At 43.5% G+C, this 17,927-nt stretch overlaps 1 protein-coding gene across 1 annotated transcript in view; it reads right to left on the bottom strand.

Annotated features, from left to right (window-relative positions):
• The window catches only part of UNC80 (unc-80 subunit of NALCN channel complex), a 2,761,828-nt gene that overhangs the window by 2,252,906 nt on the left and 490,995 nt on the right, over positions 1 to 17,927 (bottom strand). Inside the window, exon 9 of the mRNA XM_078680564.1 lies at positions 4,983 to 5,114. Within this exon, the coding sequence (XP_078536690.1) occupies positions 4,983 to 5,114 (132 nt within the window). The remainder of the gene's footprint in view (positions 1 to 4,982; positions 5,115 to 17,927) is intronic.

Below are 17,927 nucleotides of genomic sequence, written 5' to 3'. Positions count from 1 at the left end.
TTAACAATAGCGATACCATATTTGATGAGTATAGAAAAGAAAAATAATACAGTTACAGATGGAAGACTAGCTAATATAAAATGGAGCAGAACTAGAAGCAACAGATGAGTTACAAACACAACTCACAGTAACAGATAATAACACAGATCTAAATGTTTTTACAAAATTATTATTTGAGTATGTAGATACTATGGAGGTTAGTGATTGTTATGTATGTATGAAATTACCAGCTTCAGTAGCAGAGGGAGTCACATATCACCATCTACGGTTAATCTATGGAATATTATGTAGTTTACTGACAAGTCTGGTCTACAAAAAAGGAAAATTGCAGTATTATTATTCAAATTTAGATGTGATATTTTCTGAAGTTCCTGTTAGAAAGAGTATGAATCCAGTGCTCACTAGTTTAGCCGCACAATTTATGGGAGAATTTTTCTTAGCACAAAACGCAATAGACATAGCAGAAGCTCATACCCATAATTGAACATGTTCACTAAAAGCAGAACAAAATATATTTTGGAATTTAGTAGAAGAAAGGATACAAGATTTCCAGAAGAAGGCCAATGAAAAGAAACCCAAAATCCCATCATGGGCGGAGAAAGGAACATTTTATACACCTGGCTAGGTTCAGGCTGCAATGGCACTAGATTTCTAAAAGAAAAGGAAGATTTGTCTCCACAGGTTGAAAACTGACTATAACAATGTATTGATTGGTTCCAGTGAATGTGAACACCATTTTTTGATTATTGGAGGATGGGGACTAAAAGGAGGGACTGATCCAGTATTTCCTGGAATCTATTATATATGTGGGAACAAAGCTTATTTTAAGCTACCTGAAAAATGGTATGGGAGTTGCTATTTTGGAATAGTATTTCCTAAAGTTTACCATATAAAAAGAATCACTGGAAGCAATGAACACAATAATGAACTAATACTTAGTAAAATAGCTAGTTTTGTAGAAATTCTAGGAGATATATTCAGAGCACTGATACCATCAGTGGGAGTAATTCTGAATTCTCAAAGAATTTGCAAATTATCCACAGTAGTTGATCGCTTATCGACTGACACTGCTTGAGGGTTTTTAATGATCAATACTGAAATGGTTGCGATAAGATCTATGGTTTTGCAGAATCGACTTGCCCTTGATATATTATTAGCAAAAGAGGGTGGAGTCTGTAAAATGCTGAAAGCGCAACATTGTTGCACTTACATAATTGATAAAAGTATACAAATTGGGAAATACATTAAGCATATTACTAATTTGGAAGAAGAATTAAAATCACAGTGTACGACTAACGAATAGTTTAACTTCAATAGGGCATTGGTTTGCTAATTTTGGTTAAGGAGTTGTAGCTCAAGTAATGTTATGTTATGTTACATGGGGATTTATAGAGCGCGACATACACCGACAGGTTCCTTGGCACTATAGAAGTAAGTGGATAAATGCAATGTCATGCCAGAGACAGCTAGTTATAGCCATAGTGAAGAGCCAAGTTTTCAACAGCTTCCTTAACCACAGGTAATCTTCTTCACGCCTGAGAAAGGCAGGAAAGGAGTTCCAGATCTTGGGACCCAGGAAGGAGAACCTGGTCCCGCCGATACGTTTGCGCCGGATTCTAGGTACCGTCAGAAGGTTCTGGTGTGAGGATCTCAGAGTGCGCTTTGGTAGATATTTATTGATCAAAGATACAATAAAACTTGGACCAGTATTTTGGGTGGCTTTAAAGAGTGTGCAACCTGCCTCAAACAAGGCTCGTTGTTCTACTGGGAGCCAATGAAGATCTCTGAGCAGAGGGGTGATGTGGCAACGCCTATCCTTAAGAAAGATGATTCTGGCCGCCTGATTCTGAATCATCTGCAAGCGATGTCTCTGGAATTGTGGAAGTCCAATGTATAGGACATTTCCATAATCGATTTTAGAGAGGATGAGGGTGATGGCAATTTGGGTAATGGCTTCCTTGCTGAAGAAACGTCTGATTTTGCACAATTTGCGCAGTTGGGCAAAACACGCCGATGTCACTGACCAATTTGAGTGCATGTTGAGTGTATATTGAAGTTTCTTGGCGATCTGGAGGCATGCCAGCTGCATCAGCTGATCGTGGGGCCCTCGCATCAGGCAGGCCACCTCCTGGACCCGGTCTTTACAACTTCGACGACTGCACTGGCTGCCGATACAGCAACGTATTAATTTTAAGACCCTCTGCCTGACCCATAAAATCTTGCATAGCGCTGGCCCACAAACCCTGCAGGACTTTGTTCCTTTTATACCCCCACGCGCGCACTGCGCTCAGCGGACCTCTTTCTAGCTTGCACTGTCAGGATTCGGAGGAGTAGAGCCGGCGGTCGCTCCTTCAGGTATTTGGCCCCCAAGCTTTGGAACTCCATCCCCCCAAAAGCCCGGGCCACTTCAAATCACCTGCAATCCTGAAAACTGATAAAAACTTGGCTGTTTGCGTCCATCTAGTATATCCTCCGACTCACTAGCCTCTGACATGTCCGCAGTGCTGGGACGCCCCATTGCTGGGGTAGCCATGCGCTATACAAGTTTCCATAACATGTAGAAAGGTCAGCATCGATATGAAGACCAAGGCTTTTTATAGTGGATTTAGGAGTGAATGCCTCACCTAGCTCAGGGGGCCAACATTCAAGTTTATTTCGTCTCCACAATATTTTGCGTACTTCAAGACTTCATCTATGGGTTTCATTTGCCAGCACAGCATGTGTGTTTGAATCGTCTGACAAATCTCTGGTCTTAATCCAGATACAAATCGACATGCAAAAAGTCCCATACATTATCACCAATATTTTCAAATCCACTGTATTGCTTAAACACCTGCAATAGACGCTCATAGTATGCATGGACAGTCTCATTTATTTCTAGTGTTGTTCTATCTATTTTTTATCCAATCAGTTTCCTTTGGATGTATTTTCCCTTTCAAGAAAGAAATATATTTCTTCATTACTTCTTCTGAAGATACACATGTTTTCTCCTCTCTTAAACAAATTAGAGAAAAGACTGGAAATATGATAAAGATGGCATTTGGTTTGGGTATGGGTAGATTTTGATGGCATAAATGCCATTAGAGAGGGGATTGATGAAGCAAGGATTTGCACGTAAGTAACTCGATGGATAAATCCTCTCATATAAAAATAATAATACATTTTAAAAAATTGTTTGTAATACTAATTGCATACGATATTCTTATACATATTAGAAGAGGGGGAAGCTTGCCTATGTGTCTACTAACAAGTAACCTGTGTGCAATTGAAATGGCCGCTAAAATGCAGGAAATGGACTGCGCATGCGCCAGCTGCATGATGTCGTAACGCTTGGAGGGAAAGCTTTGCTTCGGCGCAGTAACACCAAATATGGCTGCTTCAGAACTCATATGCTAAGCAACATATGTGCTCAAAATTAAACCGTGTTTGTACTAAGTGCTAATGCACAAATAATTATTTTCATTAAATGGGATTACAGTAGAGATAAGTGGTATACAGTGAAACCATTTTATTTGAATCTAAAATATTGTCTTTTTGACTTCTCTGATAGTTTGTAAATGGGGCTAAAAGAGAGATGAGGCCAATAACCACGTGAGCCGTGTACACAGGCGCATTGTAAACAACTCCGGAGTTCTGATCTCAAGTCTTGAAACCCGATCAAGGACAACGCTTTCCCATATCCTGAGAGACTACGGAACATCCTGAAGACTCAATGGACAAATATATAAATGTTATACAATGTTATAAAGTCATTATGAAAACAGGTGGGAAATAAAACTTGGGAGAAACAAATCAATGGGCGGGAACATAAGACAATGCTCTTAAGAAAAAAGTATTAAACTTAGCATGGTGTGATGATTATCCCCTTGGCATGTCCAATCAGAATTAGCAGTTTACACAAGGTTGAAACATTTGGGGGTGGAACATGCCATCAAAAGGTATAATTGGGGTAGTTGGTTAGTTGAGTGAGCCTGATCGCTGCCAGAATGCTGAGAGATAGAGATGATGTCCGAATGCTGATCAAAATACCTGAAAGCAGACTTAGAAATTGTAAACAAATAGAACTAGGAAGGAGCTTTGCGGAAGAATCGAGGAGGCAATAGAACTAGGAAGGTGATTTTGCAGAAGAATCGAGGAGGACACTAGCATCAAAGAGTGGTTTGATGCTGGTGTTAAATTCAAAAGAGGTTACCTGTCCTGTCCTAATCCTGTCCTGAATCTGTCACCTGAACTTTTTTCGAGGGGCCCAAACTCTTGGCCAGAGGGGTCTGATCTTGCACCATTCCTAGGTAAATATAATCTGTGTATTTTGTCAATGTGCCTTTTCTCTCTATCCTCTCTTTCCTGAGGTACTTGTCATTAGAAATGTATACTTTAATTTAGGTAACAAATCATCTCTTCAGAATGATGGAGTTAACATTGTAATTTGTATTTTGTTTCAATTGAAAAATTCGGATAAAACTTTAAATCTAAACTGAGTCTGTGGTAATTTAAATGAATAAATTAGGTAAATTGTTCTTTTATAAATTATCAATACTAATCAACTAAAATAGATCCATGTGTAAGAAGGGGCTTCATAATTAAATAGGCTAAAATTTGTAGGCAGATCGGATATATAGAAAAGCCCTAAAATTGATCTCCAGCGAGGTTTCATCGACCAGACATTGCAAGTGAGAGTAGTTTATGGGCCCAAATGTGTTTATTTTAGTGATAATTGTTCGCAGGTTGGTGTCCCGCTGGATCACCAGTAAAGTATTTGATTTATACCTATTTTTATCTACTCGTCATACGATTATAGCTAATTGATATTTTCCTCAACACAAGGAACACTACAGCAGCTTAGTTCCAAGGGCACAACATTTCTTGTCTTTCAAGACCAAAACTAATAATCATTAGCACATAAACCATGTACAACGTTTACTAGAAAAGAGTTTTTAACAGCTTGTGCTGAAGACAGATATAAATTCTGTGTGACCGCTTACCTTCTTGAATATGTTCATCCCTAGATCTGATGCAAGGTCTGGAACAGCTGATCTACGCAGGTTGGAGAGTGAAACTTTGGCAAATGCCTCAGAACTGAGAGATCTTTCCTCCTCATTGCACTTTGTAAGATCCTTCATTTGCACAATTAACCCAAAAGGAAGAAAAGTTGGAAAAGGGATGGTGAGCCACGTTATATACTCTTAACAGAATATTCCAGTCAACAATGCCACCTAGCTCCCAAAGAGTATGCAACTGAAACTCCTATGTTCTCTTGCCAGCGAATATTTTCTAGAGTTCTTACTCAATTGACAGTTTTCATGATATTGCAGTAAAATGAAGACTCAGAATGAACAGGAGGCCTCACTCAGTTCAAATAGACGACAGAATGTGCTAACAGTTTATATTTTAGAAAGAAGGCAAGTTCTTTTGCATACATAGGCCCTGGCTGTGTATGTGCCCCAATAGACAGTGTTATCACAATGCATCACTCATTCATTCTGCTTTTGATTTTAAATAAGGCACCTATGTCAGTGTCAAATATTTCTGAATCCCATATTCGTGCTCCAATGGTGCCACTAACATCACCTTTCTAGCCATTCACACTGCTTACTGAAGTATACCACGGGTGCTATTGTTAACAACTAAAAAATAACTTCTAAAATCCTTCTAAAAATCCTTCATGACAGGAATTCTTTATTAGAGGAGATCTGGCAAGGACAGTAGTAACTTAATAGAAGAGAAGAATCTGCATGCTTGAACTAGAGCTAGATAGAGATATAGATAGAGATATTGCCTTTTCGTGACAGCAGTTGGCTGTACACCAAATGCAGGTGTATTTCCACTTAAAGCATAGGCTTTTCTGGTGGATGGTCTTTTAGCTTCCCCCAAAATGTTAATTTAGTGTTTACATGAATTCAAGAGACAGAATAGCAGGTATTTCGGAGATAACTTGCTAAGTTCAATGGTGAAAGGTTGAGGTAGTAAATCTGCCCTGCCGTCTGGAAAACAGGTTTGCTCAAAGTCGTAGCCTCTTGTGAGGCCTCACAGACATCTGTGGAAGGTCTGAATCGCCATTAACCCCACACATGTCCTCCTCGTTCCAGTCCTCACACATGTGAGGCAATCCTGCCTCCCAACAGGCTATCTCAATGCTTGTAGTTTTTTATGTTTATTACATAAACCCCTCCCACCCACTGCCATGCCTGTACTTTTTCCTGTCCAATGGACATGCTGTTGGAGTGCTAGGTTTTGTTCCTCTGCGCCGGAGCTGCGATGCTTTGAGTGTTTGTTGCTTTATTTTGCATTTCTCCGACTGTGTGTCACCCAGCTTTTCTCCCTAAGGTCTCCTCCAAGTTTCATTTGCAGCAAGAGGCGGTTCTTCATGATTTTCCTGGGGATAGGGATGCTCTTGTGCCTTCTACATTGGATGTTTTCCGAGCCCTTCAGGTTTACCTCCAGCGTAACCTGGGTTTTCGTCTGTCTCCTGCCCTATTTAAGTGCTGTGTCTCAAGGGAAAAAGGTGTCTACTTCCACCATCAATCAGTGGGTGCTCTTGGCGGTTTGCCAGTCCTATAACTCCATAGGTCCATAGAGATCACTATGGTAGGGATTCTAGTGCTGACTGGGTAATGACAGGTGTATCTTCCTGATCCTCCATACATGGCAGCAGCTGCCTCATATTCAGCCTGGTATTCAGAACAATGAAAATGAATGATGCTATGAAACCTCGGATTAATTATATTTGTTGAACACTGGCCGCTGTCTCTTTTTTTGTTATTAAAAGAAACATTTCTGCTATTGTGGTTACACTCTATCCTCTAAGGAAACGCTTTTCTACTCAAGTCAAGATATGCTTTATTCGATTTAAAATGTCAAATCATAAAAGCACAATGTATTACAATAGCGAGAATATGTCAATTCATATAATTGCAATTTGACAAGTATATATTCAAAATAGCATCTGTTAAAAATGACTGGTATATGTTAAAAATGACAAAGAGAAGAACGGTAACCTAGTTTCAGTGCACAGCCATTACATAAATAAACCATAATTATTTAATCGAAGGAAGGACCTTGCATAGTTTTCCTAGTTCTGACCACCCCTTTCAGATATTTTACAATGTGTTCAGTAAAAATGTCATCTAGGAATTGTAGCTTGATGAAAGCAGGTCAACATTGTCTCAGTCCTTGCATTTTCAGATAAGGCAGAATCCATATTTTCCTGATTAGTATATAAAACTTGCAGAATAATATAATGTGGATTGTTGACTGTGCAGATATTCCATCGCAGGGCATGGGCAAACAGAGCGTGACCAATCATTCATCTGAGGGAATGTAATGAAGTTAAGGAAATTGCCTAGGCGTAGGCGCGTCAATAACAACCTGTCATAATTTCTTGTGGTGAATAGTATATATGTTTGTATCCCTGTTTGAGTCAAGAGCATTTGATTAGCTCTGACTGATGTTTTCATAATATTAGAGGACAATCTAATCGTCTCCAAGTGTTTGATACATAATACCTTTAATTCCTTCCTCGCAATGAGAGACAGGCTATCAGGGTAAACAAAATACTCAAACACACTAAGTCAAGCATAACGTTTTTAACATATGCGAACCAAGGCATACATTGTACCAGTTGCAAGTTTAAACAGTCTTTTATCACGTCCCGATTGAGACCAGTGGTAACGCCTGTCCAAACCTTGTGCCATAATATAATCGGCTGGATTTTAATTAGGTCGGTCAGGTATGACAGTCCAAGTTCGACATGACAAATATATGTGGCCGAGCTATTCAGGACAGCTAGAAGATATCTGAGAAACCTGTTGTCAACTTGCTGGAGAGACTCTACATTTGCATAACCCAAAATACCAGCTCCATACAGAGCAACTGAAGTACATTTGGCTTTGTATATTATCAACAGGTCATTAAGAGAATGCTTTCCTAACTTCCTGGCAAAGAAATGTTCTACAATTGATGGCTTTTGCCCTAGAACCTCTTCTATCGAAGACAATTCCCAAGTATGAGAATTGGTTAGCAAATTCAAGTTTTTTGTTGTTTATAAAAATGTCATGACACTTGACGCAAGGCTTGCTACATTTCAGGATGAAGGTTTGGGTAATATTAACATTAGGTTCTAGGCTTGACATATAGGATGCAAAGCTCAACACGATTTTCTGCAAGCCGATTGGAGTGCGGGCTAATAAGACTGTGTCGTTGGAGTATAATAGTGCACCAATTGTCCTTTTTCCTAAGTTAGGTAGATCTTGGAATTCCCTCGATAGTGTCGCCCAGACTATTTGTGTAGAGGTTAAATAGGAGTGGGGCTAAGACACACCCCTGCCTGACCCCCTTCCTGACATGGAAGCTGCGACTAAGTTCACCAGTTCTACCATAGTTGGCCCGGGCATCTAAGTAAGACTGTTTTAAAAAATTAATTAGTTGTGTTTCCACCCCCATGTCCTCTAAGATGCGCCACAGCTTCTGGTGATTGACACAGTCAAACGCCGAGCTCAGGTCAACGAAACACATAAAAAGGCTCCCTTTTTTTGCCTGAATATATTTTCCTAGTACGAGGCTCAGGTTCAAACTCTGTTCCACAGTACCTAAACCTTGACAGAATCCGTACTGAAGTTCTGACATGACACCTGTGTCCTTCGCCAACTACTGCAGTCTATTTAAAACAATCAGCCCGGCCACTTTCACAAGGAAATCCAGCAGCGATATTGGTCTATAACAGGCTGGGTCGTTGTGGTCGCCTTTCTTACAAATAGGGACAAGAATGAACTCCGTCCAAGTCAGAGTGAAACCTTGTGTAGAGCAGGCCCTTAAGACCAAAGTTAGAAGTGGGCCCCAGAGCAAGGGGCAGGATTTATATCAATCCACTGGTATGCTTTCTGGTCCTGGAGCTTTTCCACCTATGCTTGTATTGATGGCCAGGATCACCTCATCCACATTAAAATCGATGCAGATTGGGAGGTAGGTGCTAGCTTAAGGGCCTGCCACAGTTCATATCTAATAGCCTCTTTTCGTTGTTTGAGGGACGTTTTATATGCCGCCCTGTCCCTTTTTATTGCTTTCTGGTCTCTCCTCTCCTTGTGTAGAGCAGATTTCAGGGCTGCATGCGATTTGCTACACTGAGAATCAAAACAGCCTGTCTTACTATTAGAAAATCTTTTGCATTCTGTTATTAAATTATTTTGCAGAAGGAGTTAAGAATATTGGGATCCGTGGCCTTCTCGTCATGGCAAACCAAGAAGTCTGTTTTACAGTTAGTTAAAAGTGACTTAGTTAATTGTAAGGTATCTACTCCCGCCCATCTAATCGTGTATTCATTGGATCTATTAATGGCAATGTCTTGTGAAGGCTCGGTGGCCATATGTCTAGTGGATAATGCTTTGGTCGGCAGATCTAAGGTAATGCTTATAGGAAAGTGGTCACTGAAGGCGACTGTATGGGTTTTAAAATGATATGTTCTATCGGCATATCTATTTGATATTAAAAGAAAATCTATGATTGAGCATGTCCCACCACCGTTAAAAGTACTACTTAATGGTATGGGTGGTTAACAAAGGTCATTGGCAAAACCCAGGTCCAAGGTATCTTTAATCAGGTTTAACGTTTTCCCAAGGGGGAATGTGAAAAATGAGAGATATCTATCTCTTCATCAGGTAATAAACCACAATAGCCACCTTCTGCATGAGTACAAAGGCACATGTTGAAGTCCCCTCCCCAAATTATGCAAACGTCTTTGGTTGTGTTACCATAGATAGTATCCAAATCTCCCTGTAGTTGCCTTAAGACTTCCCTCGTTTGCATACAGTAATATTATTGTAAAGGTTTAAGAGAATGGTGCAATGGGATTTACCAGTATGCATTATTAAAACCTGATAATAGGTACTAGATTCCACAAGGGCCACCCTTCTTGCATTCAGCCTGTGGGATATAAAAGTACATAGGCCACCCTTTTTCCTACAGTGACTGGAGGAAACAGCCGGGACAAACATTTTTTTAACCCGTTAATATGTTGAATATCCTCTACCCAGGTTTCCTGAAAGCATAAAATATCGAAATCATAAATTAAATTAAACCAATCATGGTTAGACATTTTAGTAGTTAAAACTGCCACGTTCCAAAAAAGTATGTTCATTAGGCTAGACCTAGGCTCGCCCTCAGTAACGTGCTTAGTAGAAGCACAGGCAGCATTGATAACGTTAGAGTGGTGATCAGTATTATTTGATGTGAATGGTGAGTATTTATCATTGTCGAATAAGATCCCTGCTTGTTGTTACCAGGTGCAATATTATCGTCAACCACAATGCTGTCTGGCTGGACATCGGCAGGTGGCCCCTGGCTTCGATGGATAGAATTATCAATTAAAACTCCAATATTGCTTTGGTCATCATAAGTGGGCTCCTCTAGATCTAAGGATACCAATTTTAGGCTAGAGGGGTTATTTTCTATGGTCCTGCTTTGTTCTGCATGACTAGTTGTGGGAATAAGTCAATCTATGTCTTCGAAGCATGGGAGTATGTTGAATCTATTTTGTAAGGGTAAGCTAAACTGGTGGTGAGTATTGAGGGTTATAGGTCTCTGCTGTAAGGGCTGGTGAAGATGGTTCCTTGGGGGGTAAAAGTAACCTAGAGGCAATACATTTATTCCTCTTTGTGACACATGATCACTACCGAGTCTGCATAGGATCTCGGGTACTATTCTCGGAGATCTAAAAGTGAGACCGATACAATCACCGGGGAGTGTTTTTTCCCTTCTTCCCACCCAGCCTCCTCTTCTTGCCATTTTAAACTCACCGAACAGGGCCTCTGTTAACCTGGTTATAGTCCCGAGCCAGCAGAGCGCCTTGTTTCTCAGTGCCTCCCATGTTTCATTTGCCTAGGGATTAGGAAGCTGTACATTGGCTAGAATTATGGTGTGTGGGGTGGCTTCGGGGGGCAGATTCAGCATCACCTCCTCCCTGTCCATGGGAATTGAATGCAGAATAGATGGCAATTGAGTTTCACTAGACTTAATATGGGCTAGAGGGTGGTTATTTCTTAAGCCTGTAGTACTCTTGGGCCCTAAGGAAACTTTATCTGAAGAGTGCGGGGATTAGCCTTGGAAGAAGTTGCCACAAAACCATCATCCAATACACGTACTGAGGGGTTGTGCAGGGGTTGGTAGCACATACTCAATTACCTTTTCTTAACACATCCTCAATGGCTGTTACCCTAGCCAACACTTTTTTTAAGGGGCTGTGGCTAAAGTTTAAGGTGCTTCTATACCCAGACCCTCCCCTGTGGTAGCAGCAGTCTGTCCCGGCCCATTTAGGCTAATCATTTTACTTATTGCAGTATCCAAATGATCTAGACGACCCCGTAGTAAAACAAAACTGTTACCAATCAGTTCTTTCAATTGTGCAAAAGCAGTGTCCAGAGCCATTCCCCCAGCAATATCCGGCGCAGTATGCCCAAGAGCACTACATATGGATACAGGTGGAGCAGCGTCAGTTTGTGTACTGATGGTGCAGGTTTGAGGCACCTTAAAGTTATTTCGCAGAGGCCGCTTCTGTTGTTTAGGTTTTTGGGTGCCCGCCCCCTCCACATCCCTGATGGCTCTCGAAGCTTATCCTCGGATTTCTCGGTGTACGGATTGTGGGTCCGCAAACTGGTGCCGATACTGGGTCCATTTAGAGTGTCCGTGGAGGGTCCTTCCAAGTCAGTTGCGTTGGAGGGCTGCAGCTGGCCATGCGCAGTGGAGGGCGAGCAAGTTGTGGGAGCATCGCCCGGGATGATAGAACTTATGGAAGAGTGCCCCTGCAGGGATAGAGGTTCTAAAGATAATCGCCACTCTGTCAGTTTGATCTCGGGGCTAAGCATTGATTCGGCCCTGATGATAAAAGCATCCAGAGTGCCCACAACTCCCTTGCGTTTACTCATTGTGGATAACACGAAGGGACAGCACCGCAAGGCGCAATTAGGGAGCACAATTAGAGCACGATTAGAGATGGTAGGTACACTGGGAGACAAGCAATATAACAATGAAGCCGGACCTAAAAAGGAACAAGGTAGAATACTACCCATGTGTGGCACAATTTGTAGGAGGAAAACAATAGAAATGTTTACCTGTAGCTTATGGCTCACAGTCCGAGTCCATGTGCTGCAGATGTTAGGGGGTGGCCAAGCCCAGCTTCTTCCGGGCAACAATGGGCAAGGACGGGCCTGCCCTTGGCCCGCAAGTGTCCCGCCCTGCGGGAGTTGTGGGCGCTTATGTAGAGCGGAGTTGGTGATTTGCAGTGTGCTCCTCCCTCTTGGGAGAGCAAAGGATGCTGACTATTGTGGTCCCCAACCAGTGTCAGCAGCATCAGCCCGCAAGCGTGCCCCACGCTGCGGCGAGTCGTGGGCTCTTATGTAGCGTGGAGTTGGTGATTTGCAGTGTGCTCCTCCCTCCTGGGAGAACAAAGGATGCTGGTTATTGTGGTCCCCAACCGGTGTCAGCAGTAGCTCGCAAGCGTGTTTCCTACTCAAATATCTAAGGTTGGTGCTTCATACTTCAGTACCTACACAGGTTAATTTTGAATGGCTGACAAGGAGAATACAATTGTAGAAGTTATGCGCTGTTTTATGAGGGCAGCTGGCCATGGTAAGCCACCTGGCTAGATGCAGGTCCATGCAAATCTTCTGTCTCCTTAAGCAAGCAAAAGCGACCATCACGTATCTCAAGATGCAGATTTAAGGATGAGTGGTAAGACTTGCAGCCTGATTCATCAAGCTAAATTGCTATCGCAATAGCTGCGAAAAAGCAATTGCGATCGCAATTCTAAAAAAAGGTTTTCATGAAAAAAATGTGCGAATTCGCTAAGACATAATAGTGAATTCGCAATATAGTTAGCTGAATCCTGGTTGTAGCCCAATAGCGAGTCAGGAAATGTGAGACACCACGGATCCTGCTAATAAGTATGCGAAATAGCCATACAATCGCAATCGCTATTCATGAATAATCGCAATATGCGAAAAACCCATAAAACGCTGTTTGCGAGGCGCAATTTAAGGACAACCCAAAGCAGGTGGTAACCATCAAAGTGAAAAAAAAGAAAAGTTTGAAAAACCGTTACCCAATCAGCAACAGGTGCTGGCCTGACCAAACACACTTAAGGAGATGCAGCTGCAGCATTAGGACTCTCACAATGCCAGGACTGTACATGGTGGTCAGGCGGCGAAGGCTACAGCGAGCTGCACGGAACAGACGCAGGATCCAGGAGAGGATATTCCGCCTGCGGGTCACCCTGCTGGGCCAAACCAGAGAGCAAATATATGCCAAGTACCGCCTGAATGGGCCAATGATTTTCAAGCTAATCCAGGACCTGGACCCCCTGATGCAGCACCCAACAAGGCGGACCAATGCCGTGCCCACACATGTGCAGGTATTGTGCAGCCTGCACCTTCTAGCCTCCGGAAGCTTCCAGTGGAAAGTTGCCGCTGCTGGGGGTATATCCCAGCCCACCATGTCCCGCTGCCTAAGGAGTTTCCTAGATGCAATGCTGACCCAGCTACACCAGCACATAAAATTCCCCACCAGCCAACAGGACTTGTATGAGACCAAGCATCAATTCTACAATGTAGCGCAATTTCCACAGGTGATAGGATGCATTGATTGTACCCACGTCCCCATCTGCCCACCTGCACAAACCGAATACATGTACCGCAACCGCAAGTCCTACCACTCCCTCAACATCCAGATGTTGTGCAACGCAAAGAATTACATCACGGACATAGTGGCACAGTACCCGGGGAGCACACATGACTCCTTCATATTCCGGCACTGCGGCCTCCACACACGACTGGCCAGGGGAGACTTTGGTGAAGGACACCTACTTGGTAAGTACACTTGCCCCACAATGTTACACTGTGATGAACTAGCTGCGCTGCACAGGCACTCACCCTCTGCTCCTCTCATTCAGGTGACAGGGGCTACGCTCTCCGTGAATACCTCCTCCCCCCATACCTCAACCCTGCTACACCACAGCAACGGCGTTACAATGTAGCGCACATACGCACAAGGAACTGCATTGAGAGGACATTTGGGCTACTTAAGAGCAGATTCCGCATACTCCACAAGACTGGTGGGGCCATGTACTACAGTTCTGATGTCTGCTGCCGCATTGTGGCAGTGTGTGCAATACTAGACAACATTGCTACCAAGCGCCGGATTCCTGTAGAGATATCTGGCAGTGAGTCGGAAGGGGACGACCGGCCACCTGCACATGCGCGTCATGCACGCGGGGAACATCCAGCTGAAGGACACAGACGGCGCAACCACATCACAATGAACTGTTTCTAGGGCACCCACTCCCCTCACCCAATACTTCACAAATGCATGGCAATGGAAATAATGACAGGAGTCCGATGTTCAATGCATGAATAAATAATATTGTTGATAGCACAATAATATGGAATAACTGTTATGCTTTACATGTGATGAGTACTGCGCCATACTGCTCACTGTTTTAGACACGACATGCTTATGTCAACAGCATGTCCCTGCCCATGGATTGAAATGTCATGTGCGACTCCGGCGCGCAGCACCCAGTCACCTCTCAGGCTCCTCCTCCCGCAGGGCACGCGATCCCACACTGGGCCTGCTGCTGCGGCGTATGACACCTGTGACAGGCTGCTGACACTCGATGTCCCCTCGCTTGTGTCATCCCAACCAGCATTGGCTGGGCCATTTGGTTGTAAGGCCAGAACAGCAGTGGTCACATGCTCAAGTACACGTGCCACGTCCTCGCTGCATTGTACCATCTGCAGCTGCATTGCCAGACACCGACGGGACAGCTGGGAGGTCGCATTTCCTATCACGTAGTTGGAACGCGTGTAGGCCGTGAGGCGCGTCAGTAGCTGGCGGTGGCGGCGGCGGGCAATGTTGCGCTGGCTGATGATGGCCGCTGTGTTTGCCTCCATGGCAGTTGTCATCTGGTCAATTCGATCAGACACATTGGCAACATTTCTGCCTATGTTGTGGAGCTGCAGTTGTATGGCACCTTGGCATCGTGCCTGCAATTGGTGCACGCGCAGCATGCGGCGCTCAATACTGAGCCCTGGCACACGCACAGCCATCGCCCTCCTGCCGGTGCATGCTGTACTCTGCTGTGGCTCCCTGACATGCCTGCTGTGCTGGCTGCCCACAGTAGGTGTGCGCTGTGTCGCAGGTCTAGCAGCACCTGATGTTGATGGTGCCACTGGGATGGGTCTTGCAGCTAGCACTGGTGCTGTGCCTGATCAGTTCGGGCTGGACTGTTCCCATAAGGCACAGGGTCAGACTGATTTGCATATAGCCATGTCTGAACTGGGGTGGCTGAGTGAACTAAAGAATGGTGATGGATTAAACCCAGATCAGTTGACTGGGGGTGAGTGTTTGATTTGTTCAAACGCTCCGTCCATCATCCCCTTTTGTATCGCTTTGTTCGCCCTAAGTGTGGCAGGGTATGCTCAGACGTGAGTCCCTTGTTCACTTGGCCACTGGATTCAAGATAGCCTGGCTGATGAGGATTATGAATCCGAAACCGGTCCCAGGATGCTTGTTTCCGGTCCAGGGAAGACATGGCTTGGCAGTTCGGGCTGGACTGTTCCTGTCATGTATTCCTATAGGTTCTGAATCGATCCCCCTATTCCTGACCCTATTCTGGTTAAACTAACTATCAAGTTAACTAACAGTCAGCCCATGAGGCAAGAACAGCCCCCATGATGCAGATACCGTTATCTGACGCAGTCACACTACGGCACAGGAACGTGTTATCTGATTAGGTCATAACGCTTGAGATCTAATTAGACAAGCGACATTCCTCCAGCCCCTGATAAGGCATACGACGTTCTCATAACAAATCAAACCTATGACAACCTGGAAAATCCGTGCGGCCATTGTTTTGATTTCACAGAGAACTTCAGTAAAAGAATGTGCTAACGAGCAAGTCGTATGACATCTTTATTGACGTATCTATGTCCATCCTTACGTCAATCTCGGCACCTTTAAGGTATAAATATTGCCGATCTTGCCCTATGCAAACACACGCGTGGTGACGAGACAGAGCAGACATACTTGCCGAAGCCAAGAGCAGAAGCAGACCCCGCTGGCAGCAGCCCCGCCTTCCTGACGCGCTGAGAGACGCGCTGCTATCTCAAGCCGAGAGACCCAGCACCGGCGCTTTCGGGCAGCCCTCGCAGGCAGCCTGGAATATCGAGAGCAGAGAAAGAGATACCATTCCTCATTCATCCTAAATTCCAGGTACAGAACTGAATAACCCCTCACAGAGAATTCTTTAGTCATTCACTTGGCAAAAACAAACTTAACTTAAACTGTAACTTTCTATTCCCGCCCACGCATTAGACTTAGGTCAGGTACACGGGGTAGGCGTATTTAGAAACACCAGTTGAGTACGTTTAGTCAAATGTATATGTGTATGTAAATATATTTTAATCATTTTAAACATCATATGGCTCAGAAACCATATCAATGTTTTTACAGTATTATTTTATACTATTGCTTTTAATGTATGCACTTTACTTAACTATAAGTATTGCAATAATATCGATCCATTTCTCTTGTACGAGAAAAGAGACTGATCAATAAATAACACCTTTTTATTGAACACGCCCGTCTCTTCCTTTTCTCTACAATCTGATGAGACTAAGAATGCACGTACTGACTGAGTAAAATAATTGCCTTGTGCTCACACGACTCTTGAGATTGACTCTTGATTAGGGGAGAGCAAAGTTGTCATGTTCTATGGTTGTCAGAAACTAAATCCCTTCTTGTCTAATCAGGGGAGTTAATTCTTTCCTGAACATTCGAGAAAGTTTCTAGCGAACTCTGAGCTACGCTGGCAAACCCAAAACTTAAGTCTAGTATCGACAGTAGTAGACCTAGTTAACGTCTGGCCTAGGCCTTTACTGCTGTAGGTACTATTCCAATGCGCAGAGCCTATTGGGAAAATAGGAACTACACTACATGGCGCCCAACGCGTTTGGAAAGGGCGATAAAACTAACGTAAGACATTTAGAGTAACTCAGTCGTGCTTTCTCACTCAGACCCCTTTTCCCAAATTCTCCAAAGACGTCTGGAGTGGGTGAAAGGTAATATCCTCCAAAACCGCACAGGAGGGAACTCCTATGTATGGTTCTTGGTACAGTCAACGTTGAAGGATACACTGTTCCAAAATATTGTGCATCTAATCTCTGTTCCATAAGAAACCTGATCTGCAAACAAACAAAATAACCATCCTGACAGTAAAATGTCAGAAAGTGATGAAGAAAGAGAGGCAGTTAGATTAGCAGCTGAAATAGCAGCAGCAGATACTGCACTAAAGGATGCAGACGCGGATATAATACTCATTCCGGTCAGCAAAAGGAGATCTATAACCTTAAAACTTATAGAAAATGGACTGACACCTAGAGGTGGCACAGTCATATTCGTAATTGAGGCACACGAATATCGGCAGACAGAGGTATACTATTCATGGATACATTTTCCAGCAGCAAATGCTGTAACAAAGTACTTCCACTATTACAAAATAGAGGTTCCACCCGACATTTACACTCCTTTCGAGGAGGTGGAAGTACCACTCAAATTCCAAGAGCATTTGCTCTTATTTGATGGCGCCCTAATACATAATAATCACATCACCAGGCTCGGTCCTTTAGGAAGACCAGGAGCAACGTGGCCGGTCTTAGCCGGATACACACCACACCCAGACATCGAAGGGATGTCTACTGGAGAGCTGTTAATACAGCTAAAACAATTACTAAAAATTCATAGACAATTAGTTCAGTATGTAATGCGGACTTCAACAATTCAGCCAGCGATTAAACTTCCACAGCTGACCCCTCACCAGGGGAACACAAATAAAATCACACCACAGAACATCCAATCCTGCCTAGGTAAAGTTCCGGCTAAACGGG

The sequence above is a fragment of the Lissotriton helveticus genome, chromosome 3_1 (assembly GCF_964261635.1).
Source record: "Lissotriton helveticus chromosome 3_1, aLisHel1.1, whole genome shotgun sequence".
Taxonomy (NCBI): Eukaryota; Metazoa; Chordata; class Amphibia; order Caudata; family Salamandridae; genus Lissotriton; species Lissotriton helveticus.
This window is presented reverse-complemented; position numbering and strand designations above follow the sequence as displayed.